Source organism: Carassius gibelio, chromosome B14 (assembly GCF_023724105.1).
Source record: "Carassius gibelio isolate Cgi1373 ecotype wild population from Czech Republic chromosome B14, carGib1.2-hapl.c, whole genome shotgun sequence".
In the NCBI taxonomy this organism is placed as follows: domain Eukaryota; kingdom Metazoa; phylum Chordata; class Actinopteri; order Cypriniformes; family Cyprinidae; genus Carassius; species Carassius gibelio.
In genome coordinates, this window is record NC_068409.1 from 5,240,325 (window position 1) to 5,265,619 (window position 25,295).

General features: G+C 37.7%; 1 protein-coding gene across 3 annotated transcripts in view; it reads right to left on the reverse strand.

Annotated features, from left to right (window-relative positions):
• The window catches only part of LOC127971904 (neuroligin-3-like), a 163,311-nt gene that overhangs the window by 41,555 nt on the left and 96,461 nt on the right, over nucleotides 1-25,295 (reverse strand). For all 3 annotated transcript variants that reach the window (XM_052575230.1, XM_052575232.1, XM_052575231.1), the window contains one exon: nucleotides 22,080-22,265. In XM_052575230.1, coding sequence (XP_052431190.1) covers nucleotides 22,080-22,265 — 186 coding nt within the window. The remainder of the gene's footprint in view (nucleotides 1-22,079; nucleotides 22,266-25,295) is intronic.

Sequence of the window (25,295 nt, forward strand, 5' to 3'; positions counted from 1 at the left end):
AGATTGTACTTCTGGTGAAAACTAAGCGTAAGACATTAGGGAGCAAAAGAGAATTATGGTGCACTAATGAAACAGAATGACATTTCTATTGCAGATAAATGAGCTCTGTTGCAGATAAACAGTGTTAGAGCTCCGGAAAAGAAGTCACAGCTCATATCACACAAATACACTATTTCCATACATTTTCCTCTTCTAGCGCAGTCTGTGTTAGAAGTATAAAATGTGCAATACAATTATTTTTCTTTGCCAGGGACTGTGGCAGTTCACTGAAGGAGACGCTATCTGAATTCTTTCCGGCGAGTCACAGTCCTGTGAGCCAGCTCTTGACAGGCCAAGGCTGCTCGTGGGCTGGAAAAAAAAATGCCCCAAACGGCAAAACTGATTTTGCATTCCTTTCGGCGCATACACTCGGGCATCTGAATGTCTTTGGTGAGTCACAGTATTTCATTATGTGCGACTCCAGGCCATAACCGAGTTGTTTTGCACTCATTCCAGTTATTGCAACAGATCGTCTGCCTTTGATCAAATGCATCATTGGTAGCACTCTTGAAAAATGTGCTAAATGTGAAAATATTATGAGGTGGTAGTCAAAAATTGGATGAGTAATGGTTTTCACCGTTTTAGCAATTATTTATCAATATAACCTTTCATGGCTGAGGTAAACCTCCTGTGGCAAGGCTCCTGACAAACCATATGTAGTCTTTCTACGAGGCATATGGCACAGGAATACGACTATAAAGGGCCTCTGAGGAACTCTGACCCCCTGACTTGAAGCATGTGTGTCCGGCAGTGAGTGGAAACTTGGCCCCGGAGCCTCAGAGCCGGACCCACAGGCATCAGAAGACAATCTGGTAAGAGCTGAACTCTGAGAGAACATTGCTGCTGTTTTCTACCATATGCCTAGGTGCTTATCTTGCAGTTTTCACAGAGTTGTTTGTTTTAGAGACACTGGAAATCCATGCCAAAATAAATAAATGAACGGCTAAAGAAATCAACCAATCAATCAAATCAAAACATGGCTGACAAAAGCTGAACAAATACATTTCACTGCTTTCACTAGTATCTGTCTATCTATGCATACATACTGTATTCCTGGAACAACAGAGCAAGAACTAAATGCATCAGTAAATTATAGAGAAAGACCATCTTTATGGCTGCTTTATTTATACAAATAAATCAGGATGGGACTTTTAATACAAGTGAAATCTGTCGCATCTTATGTGTGTGTATGTAAAATAACATAAAAATACATACACACAAAAAATAAAGTATGTTTTGTTGGGTTTTTATAACATTACAGTGGTATTTTACTGTACTGATTGAGATTTGATTATTCATTTCCCCCACACAAACCGTGCAACAGATTTTACATGTATTAAAAGTCCCATCTGGATTGTAGTTAATAAATAAATTAGCCATAAAAAGGTCTGCCTCTGTAATTTACCGATAAACAAGTGTAGATACCGAATAGTTTTGTGTGCACAGCTGTGACGGGGCTCTTGTAAAAGTTACAATTATTCCAAAGAGGGTTTAAAATCAAGCCAAGCAGAATTAAGCATTTTTAATGTCAAGATTTATTTGTATTTTATGAAGAAGTGTTTATAGTGTTTGCCCATGCAAAGTCAGCGGTGCTTTGTCGGTCTGTTGATATGCGGTCGGTTGGTTTTCAGCACACTAATATGCAGTTGCTAGGTTCAGGGTGGTTGCTTAAGTGTTGCTATGTGGTCATTTACTTTGACCACAAATTAAAGCCTACCTCTAAGTCAGTCTAATCTTCAGTTCTTCAGATATGGCTCAGCTCACTCCCTCGACGTACCTTCTTTATCTTCCACACATTAAAAATTCAGATCGTTTACACAAAATACAACACAGCTCTCCTCAACAAGCTGCGCAATTTTAGATGCATATCCATTATGTTCATATCCGTAGCAAAAATAAATAACCCTGTCCATGAGCAACAGTGAACTCTGTAAATGCATTATGAGAGTTAAATGTAATGACATTCATTACATTAGTTTTCTCTTTATTCTAAAGTGTACATATTTTTCTTTTTTCACATTTAGAGGTATTCTGGCATAACTACTGAGTGAGGGTAAGAGAGAGAGAGAGACAATAGGAATATGCGGCTCTAAAATCTAGTTTCACTGCCCTGAAGTGGTCATATGTCAAGCTCTTACATTTTGCAGCAGTTTCAGCAGTCAAGCTGGCTCCAGAAATAACCTCGCAAGATTTCAGGGCTCGGAGAGAGCCACTATAACGCCTGGACTTCCGTATGCAACACACTGACTGGCTGAATAAAATAAGGCAATAAATTAGGGATGCACGATATTGGATTTTGGCCGATATTCGATATGCCGATATTTTCTAAATAATTTTGGCCGATGCCGATACCGATATCGATATATATACAAATATATACTGATATATTTACAAATATATACTGATATATTTAAACTTTAATTTTACTGAAGAGAAATCCATGTATCTCTTCTGTACTGATTCTACCATAAATTTATTATTTTACAAATGTAGACAGACATTCACATCTGAAAAACAGGTCAATTATTTCACTTGGAGAATATCGGTTTGGCTCATCGGCAGAAATATTCATATCGGCCGATACCGATAATGGTCATTTTAAGCTTTTATCGGCCGATACCGATGTTGTGCCGATATTATCGTGCATCCCTACAATAAATCAAACGTAACAGGGACCAAACGCCTTCAGGCAGAAATGCTTTACACATATGGTTCATGAAGCTCATGGGCTAATAAAGTGTGCAAAGGTCTCTCAGGCCATGAGCTCATCTGATTTCCATGATAGGGCATTTATTGTGCTGGGAGGAATTCCTTTTGGCTGATCTGTCCATCCACAATAGTAAGATATGCTGATTTCCCCAAATCAAATCGCATGAATTGAACTCTTTAGAGAGAACCGCCAAAGTTAAACGCATCTGTAATTAAAACAAATTGAATAGAGGTCATCAATCATGAATGTTTTCTGACGACAGGTGCTTCAAGTTGTGTCAAAGTATTGAGCTGTAATTAGTGTGATGGTAATCATGGACTATATTGATGTTTAAAGAGCCTAAATTACAGATTACAGATTTGGAGAGTCGCTGACTGTATCTGCAGGAGAATCTAGAGCTCACATTTTCATTTCTTTCTTTCTAGAAATGTTTTGTTTATTTATTTTATTTTTGCATCAGAAAGAAAATGTACTGTGACAGCTTTGCTACCTCCAGATATTATGTCACATTTGGAGTGTTATGTAGTCTGTGTGTTAGGGCTACAGCTGTGGCAAAATACAAATAACTGTAATAATAATACATTTCCAATGGCAGTTTCTGGTTTGTTAATTCAATGTGTTTTGCTTTTGCACGTCAGATTTCTGCAGAGAATTTGCCGTCAAACATCAGGTTGTCAGGGGGACTTCAGGAACATGTGAGATTGATGCAAACAATTGCAACGTGCAATCAAATCTGGGATCGAGGGAGATGAAGGGACAATACAGTCATCTGTACCCAAAGAGCACAGTGTGCATCTGCATTAAAGCAGACATCACCGCTTGCAAAGAAGCAAAAGACTAGTGTTAAAAGTTTAGGTTCTGTGCAAATGAAATCTGAGCTGCTTTAAATCTATCTGCTGGCTGTACTGCCTTAGCTGTGTTAAAACTGTTAAATGGGTCACCATTCACAGACCAATAACAACCAAACACATTAATCATGAAATAAATGAAAGCTGCAGTTCTGTTTGCACGTTACAATAACAATAAGGCTTTTATATGTCATTACAATGAGATTTATTTCTGTTTATTTTTTCTTTATTTTGTCCTTGAAACAGCAATCACATTCTGTAAGACATATTTGACGGGATTTTATTCAACAGAAATGGATCTGGCTATTTATTCCAGAACTATGATTGTAATATTGTGTCATTATGCACTTTTTTTTTTTGTCTTTACAACAATATGATACAAGATTACCATATTTAAATCAATGTGAGAAATTATTAATAAAAAGGTCTGATTATATTACCTAAAATGTTTATTGTAATGGATTATAATTTTTGTGATATCATTTGGAATCAGCAGGAGTAATTATTGTCCACACAGAATAGACTGAATGGGAAATTCATTATATCTAACACATCTGCGGCTGGACTACATGAAGGTGTGGGCAGGTGTGCTTCCTCCGTAAAACTCCACACACCCAGCCTTGAGCAAACCCTGCAGGCCTGACCACGCAGGGAAGCAGTGAAACAGAATTACTGATTATAAGCTTCATTATGAGAAAACCTAATTGGCTTTCAGAGTCCACTTGACCTCCTGACACATCTGCCTAAACAGTTTTCCCCCCAGTCCTCTGCTAAACAGCTTCATATGCAGCTGATGAAGTGTTACAGAGATCATGCATTCAGAGCAGCCACGTCCCGTGCCCTCTTTACTCAGTTCACATCCAAACTTTATCGGTTTTGACACAGAGAAATGGACTTTGCAGTGGCTCTCATCAAATTATAGAGGTGCGTTCTGAACGCTCCAGTGGATCCACACTCGGGACTAAACTGAAAAACAACAGCTTTGACCTTCTCGCCGAGTCCAAGCAGCGGCCCGAGCAAGTGTTGTTTCTGGTCAGAGCCTATTATCTTTGGGTCTGAGCAAGCGTGTGACCTAATACATAAAAGAAGGGAATCGATAGTGGGGCATGTAGAGCAAGATGACAAACTCTCAGAGGTGAGGTCAAAAGGATGTTCCCTCTGCATCCCAACGTGGTCAAGGTGAGATCATTTTGGTGGTCCGTGGCTCCGGGATGCTGTTTAATAGACAGCGATGGGAGAGCGAGTACTGCATAGCTGCACTGTTCCCCATCAAGAAGCTGCTGCCTAATGAGGATTCTATTAGCAGACGGGGAGCGTGTTGGCAGTACGGCATACAAAGACGACGGGCTAACAATGCTGGCAGTTAGCAAACAGCTGTTCTTTCGGCACTGGAGCTGGTTGCGGCTAATAAAGCCTTTACTCGTTTGTTGCAGTCCGGGAACCCTCCAGAGAACAATCGTGTAGGACTGCGGCTTTCATGTGCAAGTTGCATCACTTCTTTCAGAGGAGAAATTCAAGCTTTAGCAGCACAGTATGCTATTAACATTCACCGAGTCACATGGCGTGCCCACCAATCGCCCACAGCCCGTTCCCTGACCATCTGATGTATTGCACACGTAACCAGGAAGAAAAACTTTTGGTGCTGTGTCTCTACAATGAGCACTTCTGAGGAAGACCTAATTTGCCAGATTGCGAGTGGCATCCAATCCTTAATTGTGGCACTTGGTAACAAATTTAAATTAGGTAAACTACAATGAAGTTACTCATATGAATAATGTATTCAGATGTGCTTTTAGTTACTAACAAAGTAGAAGATACTTATTTATTGATTTTTTATTAAAGCATGTCAATGCAGCCTCTACCTCTTAAAAATGAAGGTTCCAAATGGGGGTTTTCGCAATGATGCCATAAAAGAACTATTTACGATTCCAAAAGAATCTTTAAGGGCTTTAGCACAAGGTAGTTCTCAGTAAAAACTCAGTTCTAGGAACTAGCCACCAATCTGGCATCGAAAGCATTGATCCTCAAATAAAAAAATAAAAAAATTGATACTAAGATGTGTTTTCTTTACCAGTTATTTTGTTTAACAAAAATTTTTATGTACTCATCAATATGAATTGAATTGTACGAATGACCTATGTTAGCGAATAATTGTTTAGGATAGAACTGTTCTCCTGCTCATCTGACGACATGTAACATGTTCATGTCTCATAAGAAAGCATTGATGCTTTGAGAATAGCAGCCCAGAATGATGTTTATCAGAGCACATAAATATGTTTGAGTTATTTTACTATAAAGAAATTGAAATTGTAACCTACATAGTTTGTGCAATTACATTTATATAAATCAATCTCTAAAAGTTCATATTAATCATGTTCTATTCTGTAATGTTAATATAAATCACACACTGTTGCATTTTATGCGTGCAACAGCCTGTCACTGGAAGTCCCTTATGAAACTGAACCATGGTTTTATGAAAGTGACCATAGTTCAACAATAGTATTTGTAAATTTCCATGGTTAGCACTACAGTAAACACATTTTAATAATGTGCAAAGAAAAATATCACATAATTAGTTACAATTAAGAAATTTAGAATTTTGAAATGCATTTCAAATATAAAGTTAACTAGGTTTCATTCCCTTTTTTACTCTAGGTCATTTAATATTTTAATAATTTTCATAATTTAAGTTTAAAAGAATAAGTATCGCATCGAAGACAAAATAAGTGTCCATTCCTACTGTCCATCCATCAAACAAACAGCATTTGAGAAGTGTTTTTTTGTTTTGTTTTGTAGACAGTCTAAATTAATTAATTTAGATAAATCCCATAATGACTCATAAAAACCTGTGACTGCTTTACATGTTGTTCAGACGCCTTTCTCCCGTCTAAGTGGGTGGTTCTTGGCCAGAACCAGGAGGAATGTGGACCCTGTGCTGATTGTCAAACGTCTGGCCCTGGGAGACTAGTATTCATGTAACTCAGTGGAACCGTACAGTCTAGGAAGGATTGCATAAGCACATTTATCTCTGAGCGCTTTGACATGCTGTGATGAAGAATGCCACCATATTTTACATTACGTTTGCCACACAAAACCCCCAGCACATTATGGAAGGGAAAGAACAAATCTAGTTTTAGCAATTGTCATCCACTTTTGTCTCTGTCGCATTATTTAGTCTGAAAGGTTGTCGCTAAGCCCACTGCTCTGAAACAATCCATATATTTAAATGAAACCGTTTGTGTTCTCTGAAGCTCAAAATCCTCTGCAACTCTGAGGCAGTGAAGGTTAAAGATTTCTGGTTTTTTTTTTTCAAACAAGGTGATTGCTCTTTTTTTCTTTCTTCTTCTTTTTTTTTTTTTTGTTTTTTAAAGAGTTTTCACTCTTTAACATGAATTTTCCTCCCATTTGGGATTGAACCATGCTAAGGCAGTGCATTTCTCATCCCATTCTACAGATAAGACAGTCATGTCAGACTGAGTGATGCCTGCACGCTATGAAAGCAACTGTCCGTCGCTGTGCTCTCCAGTGGCAATGTTCCTCAATTCCTAATGCTCCAGATGGTATACGCTCCCCATGTAACGCATATGAGAGCTTCTCTCCCAGCCACAATTTAGTATACCATGTGCACCAAACACACCCACAGCTCAGTAAATTGGATTGGTTTTGATCTGGCTAGAGCGGAAGGCCCTGAGTTTTCTTTTTTTCCCCATCTCTAATTCTTTTCGTCAGGCTGCATGGCGTTCAGAGGCAACAAGCAGCTCCTCATGCTTATGAATATAAAAAAGTGGCAATGGCTGCAACAGCACAGAATAGTCTTGTCTTGTGCAGGTGAGGAGATTGAAGGGCTCTTGAGTGAGATTGGGCTGACAGGAACATGGATGGGTAATTTCAATAGCACTAGTTGGAGAGCAGGCCAAACAACAGGATCCGTGAATTTAATCTTTACAACAAAATGCGTTTGAAGCTATTGTAGGGTTGCACAATGTATCGCCAACAACAAAAGAGCTTCTGTAGTATGGAGCTTATAATATGACGAAACCATTTGAATTTGTATTGTATTAATTAGATTTCATTGAACATAACATTTGTTTAGTTTTTTAACTTGATGTTTAACATTTTAAATTTAATAGACATGTGTGAATTCTTTGATTCTTCTTTTTTAATACAGCTTCAAGTTTTCATGATGAAGGAGAATTGTATTTCTTCGGAATTTCCTATTCATCTTGAAAACTTGAAGACGGATTAAAAAGAAAAAAACTGGATATTTGCAGTCAAAGAATTCACACACAAAAAAATTGCTGTTTGAAAATGCATGTCTACATTTATAAAATATTAAATTTCAAGTAAAAAAATGAGAATTATGTTAAATGCCACGTAATATTCAGTTTTGATAAATGCCACTTGTCAATAATCAAAATTTCTACAATACAAATTAAAATGAAATGTCATATTATAAGCTCAATAGAGTAGAAGTTTTATTTTTTTTGAAAAGGGCACCCATCTTTTTGCTAATTTGCATACCTGACGCCAATGTGCTACTGTTCAGTGCAAAAGTTCAGGCCTTGTGACACAAAGTGTGAAAACAAAGTTAGGGGTTATTGGAGTAAAGTGCATGATTTAAATTTGAAAAAAAAAAATAAAATTAAATGTTTGGCAATCTATGTGAAAGTGCAACTGAAATTAGAAAGAATCCTGCGTCAAAGTAAAGCTGTGAAAAAGCCATCCAATTTTTTTTTTTTTTTTTTTACAGAATATTACTTTGCTGCTGATTTAAAAATAATATGTAAAGCACCATGCCATTGGCAACATTTCTAACAGTAGTTTCACAGACATCATTATGGTGCTTATTTAATTTGTTGAGTTATCATTGCAGAAATAAATGTGTTTATTTTTCATTTTAATCCAATTTTGTGTAAAAATGTCTTCTCATTACTGTTGGCAGTACAATCAATAAAGTGCCAAGAAAGAGACAATCATTTAAAATGGTTAATATTGCTTCGAGTTCATTCATCAAATTGGACAATCAACTTCAGTGCTCTGAATTGTGGGAAAATGCATCCCAGTGTGCCAGAGCCGGTGCCAAGGGGAGCATTTGTGGTCCTTGCCCCCCCCCAAAAGAGTTAATGTTCCCCTTCCCCTCCCCTTCCCACCCTCTGCTGAATGTGATTGATTTAGAACGTGAACGTGAAAAAAACAAACAGTGAACATACAAAAGCAATTGCAGATAGCATACTTCCCACCCAAAACACAACCCAATGGGATTTAACCCCCCCCCCCCCCCCGCCCCTAGTATAATATCAGGTATACTTGTACAATATCAAATCTTACCACTTAATCTATATACTGTAGTATATGTGTAGGCTTTATATGAGTGGTATCACCTTGGAAGCAAATATGCTTATTTAGCCTTTTTTATAACATTTTTGCTTGGAAATGACTTTCTGTGACGTGTGATATTATTTTCAATTTGTCACTATGGAAATGGAAGGTCATTGTGGGATACATTAGACAGAGCAGTGTGCCATCTAGTTCACATTATGGCAAATGCAGCAGGCCATAAAGATACTCAAAGCATACAGAAATTCTGCACATCATACATCCCAGCAGTTTCTAACAGGCAGAGCGGCGACCAGGAAATCAAGCCGGGCTGGAGCGACCGGCGTACGACTGGCGCTGCAGAGAAACTGACAGAAATTGAGCGATGGCAGGATCTGCATGAGAGTTGCTATTGCCTACTGCATGCACCTCGGCCGTTAATGAAGTCTTAAATAAGCAAAGCATTATGTGAGCAGCATTCGCAAGGTGAAGGAAAGGTGCTAATCTCGCACCAAAGACCTGGAGCTGTTATGGAGAGAAGAGAGAGCGTGCGCGGGGGAGTGAAACGGTCATTTCGGAGGCTGATTGGCACCGATTCTCAGGCAGCATGTGGAAGCAGGAGTTTTATTTCGATCATGTTTGATGTTATCAGATGCGGAGACAAAGAGCTGGTTGACACGAGGGCCGATGCAGAGGAGGCCGGTGGGGGGTGGGGGGCGCTCAGCTGTCATGGTCTTTGTGTTAGGCTTCCTGTGCAGGTGGGCGCTGAGGAGTGCCAACTCAGACGGCCACGCATCCAACTATAATGGCTGCTTTTCACGGGGGCCAGAGAGAGGCACGGTCTCAAAGGACCAAGAAAAAGAGCGAAGGAGTGCGAGTGCGAGGAACGAGGCTGCGAAATGATGGAGGAAAGGGTAGGTATTGCCTCAGAGGAAGAAAGCAAGCTGCGCAGTGCAGCTCTCAGAACTCAGAGTGAAAGAGGGAGAAACTACATGAAAAGAAGCGTATCTAGAACCATACTTAACACTTACATCTTGTGATTGTATATAAGCTGCAATGTATCGATTAGGAAAAAGTGTGGATTGCTGCTGCTGCCGGGGGGTCTTTTCTGTAGTAGGTCTAGGGTGATGTATGTTGTGGGAAAGTTTAGTAAATAAATTCCACCGGCCTGCAACTTGTGGCAATAAATAAGACAATAAGGCACAAGAGGCTGTGAGTTACGGTGATTTTGCCATAGTTGAGCAGTAATCTTTTGTATGACGCTGTGTGACAACAATATCAATAGCAATGTGATAAAAGAGACAGATAAACAATTGCAGTGATTATTCATAATAAATATCAACTAAATGAATACTACTAAATAAGTCTAAAAAATCTATAAAAACATTTTTGTTTTCCTTGACAAGCAAGGGTGCTTTTAAGAATAAAAAAAAAATTGCATACTTTTAGGGATTTTTTGGTCACACATTATTTTTATGTCCAATTCCTGACCTTTGCCTCAATAAACTCCACTCACTAATGTGCTGCTTATGAATAGTTAGTAAGATAAGTTTAGTCATATGTGCTTAATAAGTAGGCTACTAATAAACAGTCAATATGTTAATAACAGGCTAATGCTAATAAGCAACTATTTAATAGCGAGTTTTCATCCCTCCCTTTATGAAAGTATTACCTTTATTTTTTGAGTATCATATTCCATTCATTAGGCTTCTCATACACTTGAATATATCATTTTCGTTTAGGGGCCCAAAATTAGCAAAAATAGGCAATTTGTAGCAGTTGCTGGTATTTATTTGGACAAAAAGTAAGATGAAATGCTGTTATTCTTATTTAAAGTACACATAAATATCAGCTGTCACTTTATATGTCCAAATAATTCAGTAAGAATTAATTTTGAAATATTACTATCAATATACTCTATAAGCTATTATTGTGCTTGCGTTGAAAAAGGTGACTTTTTTACAATTATACTAAAAGTATTTTTATTTATTACCACTAAACTATCAATCAGATGAAAACAGTCATGTGGTATATTGTACAACAGGTTTTTCAGTACTTTTGATAATTCAGTACCCTAAGGAATATGCATATCAAATATGATACGGTAGGCTATGGAGTAAACAAGGAGGTCTGGGGCACAGTATCCATGTACAGTTCAATGTGTTTTGACGTTGCTCTAAACAAAATCTGAGTAAAAATTGAGTGCAACTCTATGCATTTTGCCATTTTCTCCTGGTTCCTTGCTGTCTAGGTACAGAGGCAACGTGCCATTTTGAAAATGCAAAAAAATACAGCGTCAACACAAGGAGGGGCGAAATCGAACTCGGGTTCGGATAAATTAAACCAACTGTGAAAGCACACTAATATAATTCATTAGTCAAATGGCTTATCCATGTGGATCATCCATTTAAATTTTAAAGATGATACAACAGTTAGTTATGATCCACAAATTTTATTGGTCAAGGGGCATATGGACATTAAATAAGCAAGTATTGACTATAATATCTCCCTGCGAATAACTTTCTGTACTACTATATCATTTACTGTGAGAAGTAGGATTTCATTTCTTGTTCCTGAGATATTTTCTAAGGATAGATAAGCATACTTAACAAGTGCACTTTTTCTAGAGAAAGGTCACTAACCTGAGGCACAGCAAACCAAAGAACACAGCCATAGAAAAGACTCCATTTGAAAATTCAGAAAACGTCTGTCAATCCACAGAAGCACCTTTGGGAACCAGTTATACTGGCTTAACGTGCATCACAGTGACATCGTGCATCTTTTGAGAGAGCATCAGTGGCTAACGTGATGTTCGAGGCAGAAAAAAAAACTTTTTAACCACTAGTGTTTTTAAACAGCTTTGGCATTTCAATAATACTAGAAGTGAAATTTCCGGTGCAAGGATCATCTGTGGTGTGTCTTCCCAAAATCTTTGCGCAGGGAATGAGGCAACCCCTGGTCCATTTACTGAAATGAACAGTAGGCTTTTCAGCGTGGAGTTGTTCATTCTGTGTCTACAATCGTGAGAATATGGTTAATTGCACTGAATCCTCGTTCACACTCGGCTGTTGAAATTGGAAGCGTGAGACAGTTGTGAGCACTTTGCGCTGATTCTCTCCGATGACGCCATGACCTTTAAATTTGTGGAATTCCTTGATGTGGCCTCAACAGCAAGAGTCTGTCTTCCCCAAAAAGCATGTGCTCGTCTTCTTCGGGTGGCCAATTTGACTCTCTATTGTCCCGCGAGTGGTACTTGGAGCAGGAGTACTGATAGCGAAAGTCAGTTTCTGGTTTTATTATTGTATAATTTTAAAATATTTGAATAATTTATTTTTAGGAATTTTACATACTTGATAAAATCATATATAATTATATATATTTGCTTTGTTTAGGTAAGGTTTACCTAAACATAACCATATCTATCTCAAACCTAACCATTATAATTAAAAAAAATATGTACAGAACAAAGAAAAAACAAACAATGATATTAATGCCATGATTAAGATGTCTCTGAAGTTCTTCATTTAGAAATAAAGAAAGAAAGAAAGAAAGAAAGAAAGCAAATTTACATTTATATTCTCTGGAGGTACGAGAGATGACGAGAGGAGAAAGAATCTTTATAGTTTGATGGCTATGCATTATGTATTACTCATTTTTCTCCTCTTTCCTATTTCCTCATGTTTTTAGTTTTTCTTTTGATCTCACTCTCTTGTCAGTGCTCAAATCAGCAGGTATTATATTTTATAGACCCGTCTCACTGCTTCAGGTGCTCGACTGATGCCTCCAGTCCCAGAATGAACTACATTCCTATGGGTGGCAATTTGTCACTTCTCCATTTCTCTTGAAGGAAAGCTGGATATGCACTCCCTCTGGGACAAATGGCTATTTTTTATACTTTATACACTGCCCGTCCATCCATTACCACTTTCAGTGTTGCTTTCACTGCGCTAGATGTAAGTAGCATCTACATGCAGCTACGGGCAGTGGCTTTAAGACCTATCGATCATTTCCCAGAGTTATTCAACGGGCCTGTAGTTGGAGGTCTGACATATTGCAGCAACGGAGAATACGTCATGCTCCGCTGCGTCCGCTCTGGGTCCTTCTGGTTTGGGCTGGGATTTCCAAATTCACTGAACTGAAATAGATTTCTCTTAAGTCAAAAGTTGAAAAGTATATATATATATATATATATATATATATATATATATATATATATATATATATATATATATATATATATATATATATATATATATATACATATATATATATATATATATATATATATATATATATATATGGATATATAGGCAACTGTTTTCGATCTTCTAATGTCTGGCATGCTGTTCTCAAGGTTTGCCATGTTGTGTGTTCAGAAATGCTCTTCTACATGCCTCAGTTGTAACAAGGAGATCAGCAGTTCTTGAAATACTCAGACCACCAACAACCATGCCACATTCAAAGTCACCTGCCCCTAGAGGGTGCACTACCAAAACAATAACAATCGCGTGGTTTGATGACGCTAAGAAGGAGGGTGGAATGATGGGATTTGTTGTCTTCAACCCAACCGCTGATTTTCATCAATCAGGCAGACAGATAAATCACGGATTTGCGCGAGTAGATTACATACAAAGTCAATGCAAAGACGCGATCAGACTATGGAACAGACGTGTCCTCACACAGGTCTAGAGACACGATGCCCCGTGTTTGGCGTGTATGCCCCATAATACTAATCTTGTTGATCGTTATAATAGCATACATTTTCTGTAAAGATACGAATCGAAACAACTCACCTGTTGAGTAAAACACAAGTGAGATTGGCATCTCTTTCTAGTTGAAGTTTGACGTGAAGCTACTTCAGCATTTGTCCACGACACTGTTGTCATGTGGTTTCTACGTCAGTAAAGGTGGTAACAAAGGGTAAATAACGTCATTAGATTCATAGCCATGCTATATACTCCAATACAGTAGGTGGCGATATGCACCTGATAAGCCATGGTTGCAATCTGCCGTAAAACTAAGAAGAAGAAGAACTAACGTCATTGACAGGCGACTGCACTGCCCCGTGTCACAGTTTAGAATGGGGATTTTTTCATGATTTACAAGTAGTTGAAAACATTAGAGATATTGTTAGTAATCAGCTGGACTAAATATATAACACTAGCCTGGTGGTCTTTGGATATTTTACTGCAAATATCTGCAAAATTGTACATTTAAATCCCCATTCTTTCCCATTCTGATGCTCGGTTTGAACTGGTAAATAAACACCATTTAAAATAGAATATACACACCAATATATACACCATTTAAAATAGAATTTATATTTTTACATGTACTTATTTTAGAAAAATGACACAAAACATTAATGTATTAATTAGAATGTTAATAAAAGTCTTTATACGTTTGTCACTGGGTGGGATAAGATTGTATTTCAGAGGGAATGCAAGAGAATGGATACTGCCAGATTTCTGTCATTTCTAAAGGTCAAATGTGAATTTACAGAGAGGCTCTTGATGTACATGTTTTAGCCTGTTTTTCTGACATTTTGCAGAATGGGGTTGTGCTCACCAGCTACTTTAAATGGGGTCACATAGACTGTTTTTGTCCAAAGACCCAGGAAATAGAAAAACCATTCCTCCATCAAAGATAGCTTGACCACTGTGTCAGAAATATCACACCAGTCTGTTAATATTTCTGTTCACATTTATTTCAAGCCTTAAGACATGTTTCACTGTTGCACCAGACAGCTAATGTATTCTTATATGAAGAGGCAGTGCACGTAAGAAAACTAACAGCAAGGCCACTGGGTAAAGATTTAGAGCGAGGCATCTTTCTTTAGTTTCGCTTGAGCTTATTACAGTCTCACTGAGATCCTCTAGCAAGTCTTAAATGTGAAGGTGGAAAAGATTAATGTGGATGAAATGTCATACAAAACAAGTTACTGTCTCAATACTACTGTGATTGTGATAGGGCTTTACTCTCATGTTTGCAATTGGTCTGTACATCTGCCTCAGTGGCTCAAAATTGTGGCAATGAGCAGAATAATTACAAATTCATCAACTCACCCACACTGACATTATTTCGGTCACATCCAAATCAAAATGAACACCTAAAATAATGACTGCATTAGATTTTTGCATGCACGTCATTGCCTGCGACCTTTATGACACTGGTAGAGTTTGCTGAGACCAAAATAACCAAAAAATGGACCAAAAAGGGGACTATTTTTACTAACAACACCAGAACAACAGTTAGCAGTTGGCTCATTCTATGATTTAACATTCATTTCACGTTAACACACAGTACAAGTCATTTTAAACACAGTTTTAATATTACAAGTGAAAGGTTGTTTTCACTAGTGAGTTTTTCAACTATGTTTTGGACCAATTGTATGTCAGTACACACTCCGAATAAGCACTACACCTCAAGTTACACTATATCCATCCATCCATTTAGATGGTCACCGCTCTGAGTATGTTTTTATACCTTATTAGAGCACATTTACAGTAGCTAAGCACACACACGGTGTCCTCTGACACATAATGGTTAAATCACGAAGAAAACAACATCATATGATGCTGCTCACATGGTCACAAAACTAATTTTTTGGTAGAATGGGCTTTTCAGTTACATATTTGACAACTTTTGTGGACATTTAAAATGTTAAAAAATTTTTTTTCATGATTTTGGACTTCTGTTCAAAAACAGACTCAACAAATACTGTTATTTATGGGACATCAATTTAATTTCAAGCAAACTGTGCACCAAATATTTGTTTGAGATTGCAATATTCAGACCCTAAATAAATAAAATATGTTTTTTTCTTTTTGCTACTGCATGATACTTGTTATACACATTTATACTTTGAATTCGAGTGAATAATATGACGAGAAATACACAATGTGTAAATTTTTATTTGTCAAATACAGTAGCATTCATTCACTCTGGTGACTCAAATGTACAAGATGAATAAACAATCCAATTTCAAAATAAAGCTAATGCTAGCGCATGATTGTTTGCTAACTATTTTCATAATCCCCTCCTGCACAGACTTTAGTCAAAGTGTGATGGAGCAATATTCCCTGAGCATACGTTATTAGGTTTTCTGAAATAAATGCAATTATTCACAACCTGTTTTGCACAAAAAGAGGACCATCTCCACAACACCCAGCATTTTTAAAGCTTTGTCACTTCAAATATTTGAAATTAGTCAAATCAACAGAGCTGAAAGACAAGTGCAATTATTTAAGAAGTTAGGCGCCATCTCTCAATTCTAGCAGAAAAGCACAGGCGTGAATAACTGTTGTGACGTGTAAAAACATTGTGTGGAGTGATTGAGGATGTTCAGTTAAACTAAGTGCTTTCAGTATACTTAAAGCAAATGGACTTGCTTAACTTAAATGTGTATAATAATAAAGTCATAAAGAAGATTGATTCCTTTTCAAAGCCCCTATTCACTATACGAGACACTATCACTTTAAGTATAACCACATTATGGCTTCAATTATAACAAGACCATATTCACTCATAACAAAAAAAAAAAAACTGGCTGGGAATTATCTGTGCATTATGTTTACTGTAATGTCACAGCAAATACAATATCTCTTCATTCCCTAACATTTTGTGTCACTACGTCTGATGTGTATTTGTTCAATGTAGTCTTTGTTAAACCATCATCTCACTTCACTCATTAGACTCGAGTGCCTCTTATTCATGCACAGTTTTGTAACTCAAAGTGTTAACGCTTGAAAGTCGTGCATCACAAAGCAACCCCCATGAATACCATCTCGCTAATAAAACTAACACAATTTAAGTGTGCATATTTATGGTCCTCAATAACCCAAAAGTCTTCATAAAAAACGAGAGCTGACATGGGTAGAAGGAATCCTCCAACGTAGCCCCCCGCGAGTCCCCTTTAATGCATGAGACTTTCCATTAAAAGGGGAGCATGTCCTCGCGAGCAGAGCTTTTAGGCTGATTAGTTACAGGAATAGAAAAAAAACGGACTCCCGATGACCTTCAGTAACACTGTTGGTAGGCCTCCAACAATCTTCCAACACACACACACACACACACACAGCGAAAGCGCCAGTTGTTTAATATTCCAGCAGCAGCCCGTGGAGCCATCTCTCATTTGACATCATAATTATTATTAGGAGAGAGAAAGAAAAAGGCAAATCTGCTTGTTCAGTTTGAGCCTGCCTTATGCCAAATAGATAATAACACACACGAGTGGGTATTGTCCTTGATTTAGAGCTCCTTATTCTCGCCATCATTCTCCTGCCCTCTAGTTTGCTCTCCCTCTCTGTGCACTGATGCTAGAAAAACAGGCGATGGAAAGGTGAAATGCATTTGAAGGAGGGGGCAATGGCAGGTCCCCAGCCAGGAGCCGGCATGGTCAAGAGCTCAGAAAAGAACATCTGGACACTTCTCTGAACTATGTGATTTGCTGGGATACAGTAGGACACACCTAGCCCTGACCCTAACCCATCTTTGATGTTAGATGGCACTAGCTGGTTGAAAAGAGTCCCACACTCTAAACTTATTAAGAGGCACAGACTGGTGTTTGTGCAAGGCCCTAGCAATCCCTTTAAACCAGGGTTGTCAAATTCTGCTCCTGGAGAGCCAACTTCCTACAGAGAGTCTGGACTAAAGGGCTGTATTGGGATTAAGATCCTGCTGGACCCAACACAAATCTTGTGAGGGCAGGTGGTTTTATTTTAACTGCGGGCAGGAATGGCCCTTCAAAAAATGAAGTGCGGGTCCTGCTTGGTCGTACACTGATTACATTATTTGCCTCCCCAACTTCATTTGGCTTTTTAAATAGAAATTATTTAGTTCAGATTGTAAAACGTGTGCTACACTAAACTGAATGCGTCTGCTATGCTCCAAACAGTCAGGGTTGCCAGGTCTGCATGACAAAAGTAGCCCATGCCAGTGAAAAACTGCCCAAAGTAGAGAAATGAGTAAATATAGGCCTATCTGTTTCCACTAAAAATAGCTAAAGATGTTCACCTTATCAGCAAAACTGTATACATTTAATTTGATTTGAATTGTTTAAAACAACTGAAATATTATTTGACCAGTGTAAAAGAATGAGATCAACTCTATTTTAAGATATTTATCTGAGAACCATTTTAAATGGTCTTGTTTTATAGATATTTTGATATATTTATTCTAAAACATAACAAGGATATTGAAAGATTCTTAGCAAATAAAAAATATTGTATGGCACAAATGGCATTTATAGTCCATATCTCATATTTCCTCAATGTCTCGTACCTTTGATGGTGTTAAACATGGTGTCATGTGGATGGGACTATGTATGGAAAGTATATGCAAGTGAGGTTATGCATAGTAAAACTAGACGTTATAAGCTCCATATATGGTAATTTTTGGGAGGAGATGGGGTGAAGATGCATGTATGCACAATCTTACCCTGACTGGGATTTATGAAGGAATTTTTGCACAGGTTCTGGCATAAACATGGTTTTATATATCTGAAAACTTTCGTGTGTACACAGAATCAAGCTTTTGTGCGTACATACGCTTTTAAAATGTAGTCTACAGGGAGCTTTATAAATGCGACCCCAGGTGTCTACGCTTAAAACCTGACACCAGTGATTAGTTGGCTCTAACTCTAAAGGTACAGATATCAGAATGCATTGGTGGTTGGTTGGCTCTAACAAAAACACTAAACCAGGGCTGTCCAAACTTGCTTCTGAAGGGTCACCTTTTTACAAATTTTAGTTTTCACCTGCTCCAACACACCTGCATAAGAAATTTTGAGTAATCCTGAAGACCATAATTAGATGATTCAAGTGTATTTAATTAGAGTTAATCATGATAACTCTCTGAGGAATTTAGCATGGTGATAGATATGACAATATAAGTGTATTTGGTGTATGTGGATTAGATCTGCTACGCAGCTGCTGCTGCTGCTGGTTATTGCTGTAGTTGTAGATTATTGCTGCTGCTGCTGCGAACAAGTAAATTAACTTGCTATTGTCAGTGCATAGGGTGATATAATGCTGTGAGAATTTAAGACATACTGCTGCTGAACAAATAGCATATAACATAAACCGTAGCAGATCTATACAGGTGGAACTGGGGAAGGTGGAGGGTTTCAGAGAAGCTGTGAAAAGCGTGCTGCAGGAATCTCTAGTGAATGCTAGCCAGCTATATAAATGTAAAGCAAGTAAGCTCATAGGCTGCATATGAAGCATGAATCAATCAGTTTGTGCCAGGTCGTTTAACTCTCTGAATATCATCAGTTACGTTAACAACCATCAGCCTGCGCCATCTAGAGTTTCATGACTAAACTATATATTTAGAGCTAAACTCTGCAGGAAGGTGGCCTTCCCGGAGCAAGACCAGACCAGACCAGACCAGACACCCTGCCTTAAAGGGGCAATGACAGTTTAATGTTGTTGCACGACCAATAAAGGATGCTGATCCAGAAACAATCTCCCACTTGTGCAAACCACATTATGGGAATGCTAACAGATGGATGTATATCACAAGCTGTATATCACAGAATCTCTATATACATAAATGATACAGAACCACCTATGTGTTCTCCCTTTACGTAAGGTCCCCATTTCCATCAAAGAAGCAAGGCAGATGATTGCCCTAAACTTGATGATGGAGGAGGACAGTGGGGTACATCTGCAATCCATCCCACAGCAGGGGCCTGGCGGGCAGACTAGCTCCTGCGGTGGAGTGGGCTGATAGATGAAGCCCTCTTTCCTGGCCTGCCACACGCCCAGACAGGGCGAGCTCCATGTGGGAGCAGCAGGCCCCATAAGATGATGAGCCAGACTGCAAGGAGGAGACAGGTCACAGTGGCCTCATTAACACCACCACAAATACACACAGTTGCCAAGCAAGCAACACACTCAATCTCACACACTGCACTGCACTGCGAGGATGGAGCTGAAGTGTTTCTTGATCCGGGCCTTTGGTATTTCAGATGATGGGATTCAGGTAATTGTGTTTTCCCGGGGTTCAGGGTCAGGGGAAATGTGAATGGCTCCTGCACTGTGGGTGGGATTCACCTGCAGTGGGATTTCAGCTTCGATTTGCCCTGTTCAACAGCTGGACAGTGCTTGAAATTTGTTTCATTAGAAGATGTTCTTTGTTTTACTCAAAGCTCAATTGTATAATTAGCTTTTGATAATTAGCAGAACGATCAACATTCAGAGAGCACAAATACCAAGAAATTGCATTTTTCCTTTGGATGAACCATGAGATCATTGCTAAGATGTTCCATAAAATAAGATACATTGATTTGAAAATTAAAAAAACATATATACATATATTTGTGTATCAGGTTCTCAACCACAAATAAGTTAAAAAGAACATTCTGTTAAGGACATTTGTTAAGATTATTAACTGAAGATAAGTTAAAACCTTCCAACATTATCTCCGGAGTGTTCATTTTTACATTTTTAACCACCAGGGTATATTTCAGTGCACTTTGTTGAACGTGTTTCTTCACTTGTCTCCCATGCCTTAGTCTAAATGGTAGTACTATGTTGTGCTAATAAGCACTATATATATTCAAGGCAACTGTATTTATCAATCTCCAAGTGATGACATCTACCTTTTTATAAAAGAGCAAATGGATTATTTACTACTGCATTCCTCTAAGCCTCACCATCACCATTTCGTAATCCTTTTCCTTTCCCTTGCTGTGATGGCTAAAAACACAGCTTTGAGAAGTATTGCAGAGCTAGCTGATTGATATTGGTAGGCGAGTACACTTGTGGCGAGTACACCTTTTTGCAATAGCAGGATTTCGGTTTCATTTTTAATTTTTTTAAAGGATCCTGATAGTTTATAGAGGCTGTCAGTAAAACCAAGCTCCTCCCAGTGCTGCTTTTTGATCTAATCAAACCAAGTAGGGAATATACTCCTTTCAGGGGAAACATCAGCATTGGTAATATCCAATTTACTGAGGAATGAGGCGGTTGATTTGACCATATAATAACATGCTACACGAGGCCTGGCAAAATGGAATATATGAATAGAAAATGCATTTACGGTAAAGGAAATCTATTCAAAACCAAAGTAAATCAAAGCAATTAATGATGTACTGATGCAATCTGAAGAATGCAAACAAACATGCAAAATTATTCATGACAGGAAGCGAAGTGTAGAAACAACCTAAGACCTTATCTGAAACTTCAATGATTGCTTAATAGAGAAAGCCAGACACAACTTTCAATCTATAGAGAAGAAAATTACAGTGGCTTCCTTTACAATAGTCTCCAACAGATTATATCAATTACTTATCTCAACATGTACAATGTCACGGCTTACAACACGTTTATCTTTATAATGTAGTGAATGTGTTGCTTGCATAGTATATACATATTTATCACAAAGAAGTTGATTGTTACGGTTAACACTTGTCTTATGATACTGAACACTTGTTTTATGATCAAACATATTCAAGTTCAAAAGTTACTTTGGATGTCATGGAAACCCACAAAACCAATCGACTTTTCTATAATTACATCACATCTCGGAAAAACCTCTGTCTTCCACAATGATATGGTACAAGATGATAATTGTAACCTTGGTAAGTCCTGTGAAAAAACACTTGCTTAAATCCATAACTACTGTGCATGTTAATTTGCACACTTTGTTTAGAATTCATTGCTAGCTGACTGTCCATCATCGCTGACATCAATTAAAAGAACTTTGGAGTTTTATGCAAAATCTCAAACAGGTTGTCAACAGAAAAGAAACACATCTGCAAATCTATATATATATATATATATATATATATATATATATATATATATATATATATATATATATATATATATATGTGTGTGTTTGTGTATGTGTGTGTGTGTGTGTGTGTGTGGTTATTAATTACACTGCGATCTATGAATGTCTACTTTTTAAACTAATAATTTATAACAATCTATGAAAATAACTATATTTTCAAAATGCATTAATAATTTACTACTGTTAATGGATTTTTCCTTATTTTTTACAAACTAATTGAGTTGTCCACGGAAAGAGCTTAAGCTATTAACACACGATATTACTTTTTTCAGTCCTTTGCATTGTGATACAAAGAGTTGAGTATTAAGGGGATTTTCATTTGACAAAGACATTTCTTTTTCTTCTGTGGAATGAAATGTTCTCACCTTCAGAATGGTGGGACAGGGTAAGAAGGCTGACACAAGAGGCACCGATTCCTGATCCAAAAACAGTGATGCGGTTGGAATCACCGCCGAAATAGCCAATGTTCTCACTTATCCAGCGCAGAGCCTGGATCTGGTCCAAAACACCATAATTCCCTTTAGCAGCCTGGTCTCCTGTGCTGAGGAACCCTGTAACAGATCACGGGCAGGTAGTGTTAAGAGAACCTGTAGCACCTGAGGATCCTTCTTAAGGCTTGTCAAACAAACTCATAGATTAAAACTTCTGAATTGGTCTCGCATTGTTTTTGCAATGGACTTTAGACAGTACAGTGGACAATGGATGATACCTCAGCTCTTTGATCAGAGGTGTGCTGCTTATTTTTACATTTTTGTTTTTATTTTTTGCATTGCATCGCATCGCATTCCATTGAATTGCATTGTAAGTTGAATTTTTTTTTTATATAATCAGAAAGAAGAAAAAAAAGTAAAATAGTAGAAATAATAGTGTACTGCTCCAGAAGGACATTTCAAGGAAAATATGCACCATTACAAAACAATAAAAGCAAATGCAGAACTCAGTATTGATAGTGCATTGACTACTATTTGTGCTCAACCATATTGTTGTGCTTAATCAGAATTTCTAGCTAGATTTGTTTGCAGGGAATAGAGAAACAAGACTGAAACAATGTTCATCTACATGTTGCCTCCCAGAAGAGCTATTATTAGCACTGCTAACAGAGAAATGAATTTTCTGATACACAGAGGTTAAATGTTTTTTTCTGGATTGCTTCCTGTCTTCACTTCGACACTGGATGGTTAGCTTTGACAGCCCGACATCTCTAGAGGGGTGGCCTCAAATTGCTAGGCTGGTGTTAACATGTTTGGTACTGTGTGTTCGTGCATATGTGAGAGAGAAAGCAAGAGACTGAAATAGAGAAGAGGAGAGTGGGCGAGAGAGATAAGAGGAGATTCACTAAACAGCTGTGCGACTTTAGCATGCAGAATTTCCATGCAAACCCCTGCATCGTATTCAATAACCACCTGCAATCCAGTTAAAGCAGACCCAACATGTGCTGTAGTGCTACACCATGTGTAAATCCAGCAATATTTTATGAAATGTGCTATATTGATTGTGGCAAATTGTTGACATGGTGATCAAATAAAGCAGAAGAGTATTAGAATTGAAGATAATTTCTCTCTACAATTAAGAAACCATTAAGTGATGGATAATATACTGACAGACCAACTGCATGTAATCTCAGTTTGCTAGCAGAGGCTGAAAGCTCGAAAACAGGAAGCATGTCCGAATCCAATATTATGACCTCTGGTCTGCTGAGTTGCCTTCATCTGGTTGTATCATTCACTTAGTGAAAAGAATAAAAGTGCCATCTTATGAAGCAGTTGAAAGAAAAAAATGAATTCATAATGCATGATTCAATTTCTTCCAAGAAATGGAATTGAATTCCATTTAATTCCTTAGGAGGTATCTTTACGCAAAAATGCAAATGAGGCAGCTGTCGTATTTTTGGACACAGCTTAGCATTAGCATGTTAGCACACTGAATGGGCAGTGATTAAACACCTCTTTACTGCAAATCAGCAAATGACTGTTGTGTAGAGGGAGTGCTGCTCCTGCATGGACGGTTCTGCATGGAAGGTGGAGGAAGGTTCACCATCTTGTTCCACAAATCCTTTTTTATTGTGCTTTCATCAGGATCAAATCAATTAAATAGCATGTAATATGTTAGCATAACAAATAAACCATGTTTTTTTGAAAGGCTGCTTCCTGTATAGAGGAGCATGCATTGATAAAGGAAATAGGTTTTAAGAGAGCAGCTTTCCTGAACATCTCAAGGGCATTGGCAGACATTCTGCACTTCATTATGTCACTTTATATTGACGTAGAGCTGCACGTCGAATCAAATGCGAGTTAATTGACTTATATTCATGCAAAACACACCGCTGCATTTTGCTTCTCAAATATCGTTAATGAGCACAATCAAACATGCGACTATTTGCTGCGAGTGAGATGTGAGATTTCACCCAATCACACAACTAAAGGTGTAAATTTTATGTTTAAAATTATAATAATGTAGTAATAACACACATGTAAAACCTCTTGTATTCTTTTTTATTTTTTTCTGTCAACATCCCATTACAATGACATGTCTTTGGCATACTTTATAACCTAATTATGAATATTGGTTTTAATTCTGTTTAGTTAATTATTTTATAATCTTTGTTTTATTGTTATTATTCTTCTTCATTTTTTTTAATCTGTTATACATTTGACATAAAAACACAACAAATGGTCTTAAAAACAAGTAGGGATGACTTGGACTGAAAATGATTCTATTTAAATTGGGGTGTTCATGATAAGTTGGAAACAAGATCCAGGACTATTACAGAAGACGAAGCAAACAATCCCACAGGCTACATTTAAAAATATATTCTCCATGGTTTGTGATTGTATTTTAATTGGAAATGTGGTAGCGAATGTTTCCTTTGGAAAGCAATTAAGATTACATAAAGATGTTTTTTTTATGCACCATGGCTTTTATACAGGGCTGCTGTACAACTTCCAAAGCACTGGGGTCATACTGAGGTTGGACGAGCCATTATATTTGCTTTGCTTCAATCTGTTATTGCCTGTTGCATAATTTCACTATGTTTATGTTGTGTAGGACTCTCAGAATTGTACACAAAGCAATGCAATCCACTATCTGTACATTATCAGCATCATGTATGACCTCTAGAGGTGATGGCACTTGTTAATTTGATGATAATGCAATGCATACCAATGTTATTATCCCTTTGGGGAATGGAATATGCTTTCCACAGGCAATTTTATGCAGAAAAAAGCTCATAAGGTGACTTCAGATATCAGTAGTACTTAACATCACTAAAGGTGATGAAACACAGACTCTCCTATAAGAGTTTTCGGCTTTATCTACATAGGGCTTTTAACAATAGCTCTTGTTCACAAAGCAGACTGAAAGAGGGTGAGAGCTGTGTCTCAGGCCAATCCTGCACATTCACATTCCTCCATTGTAAAACACTTTTTGGCTCAATCGCACACACAGATATCGATCGATGCAGCAACAATGACATGACATTGAGCTGGTGGGAGCTGGGCAGGAACTGACACTGGAATATGAGCACATTAAATATACAGCAAACCCACTGAGATTTCCTCACCTTCTTTCATCACTAAAGCCGT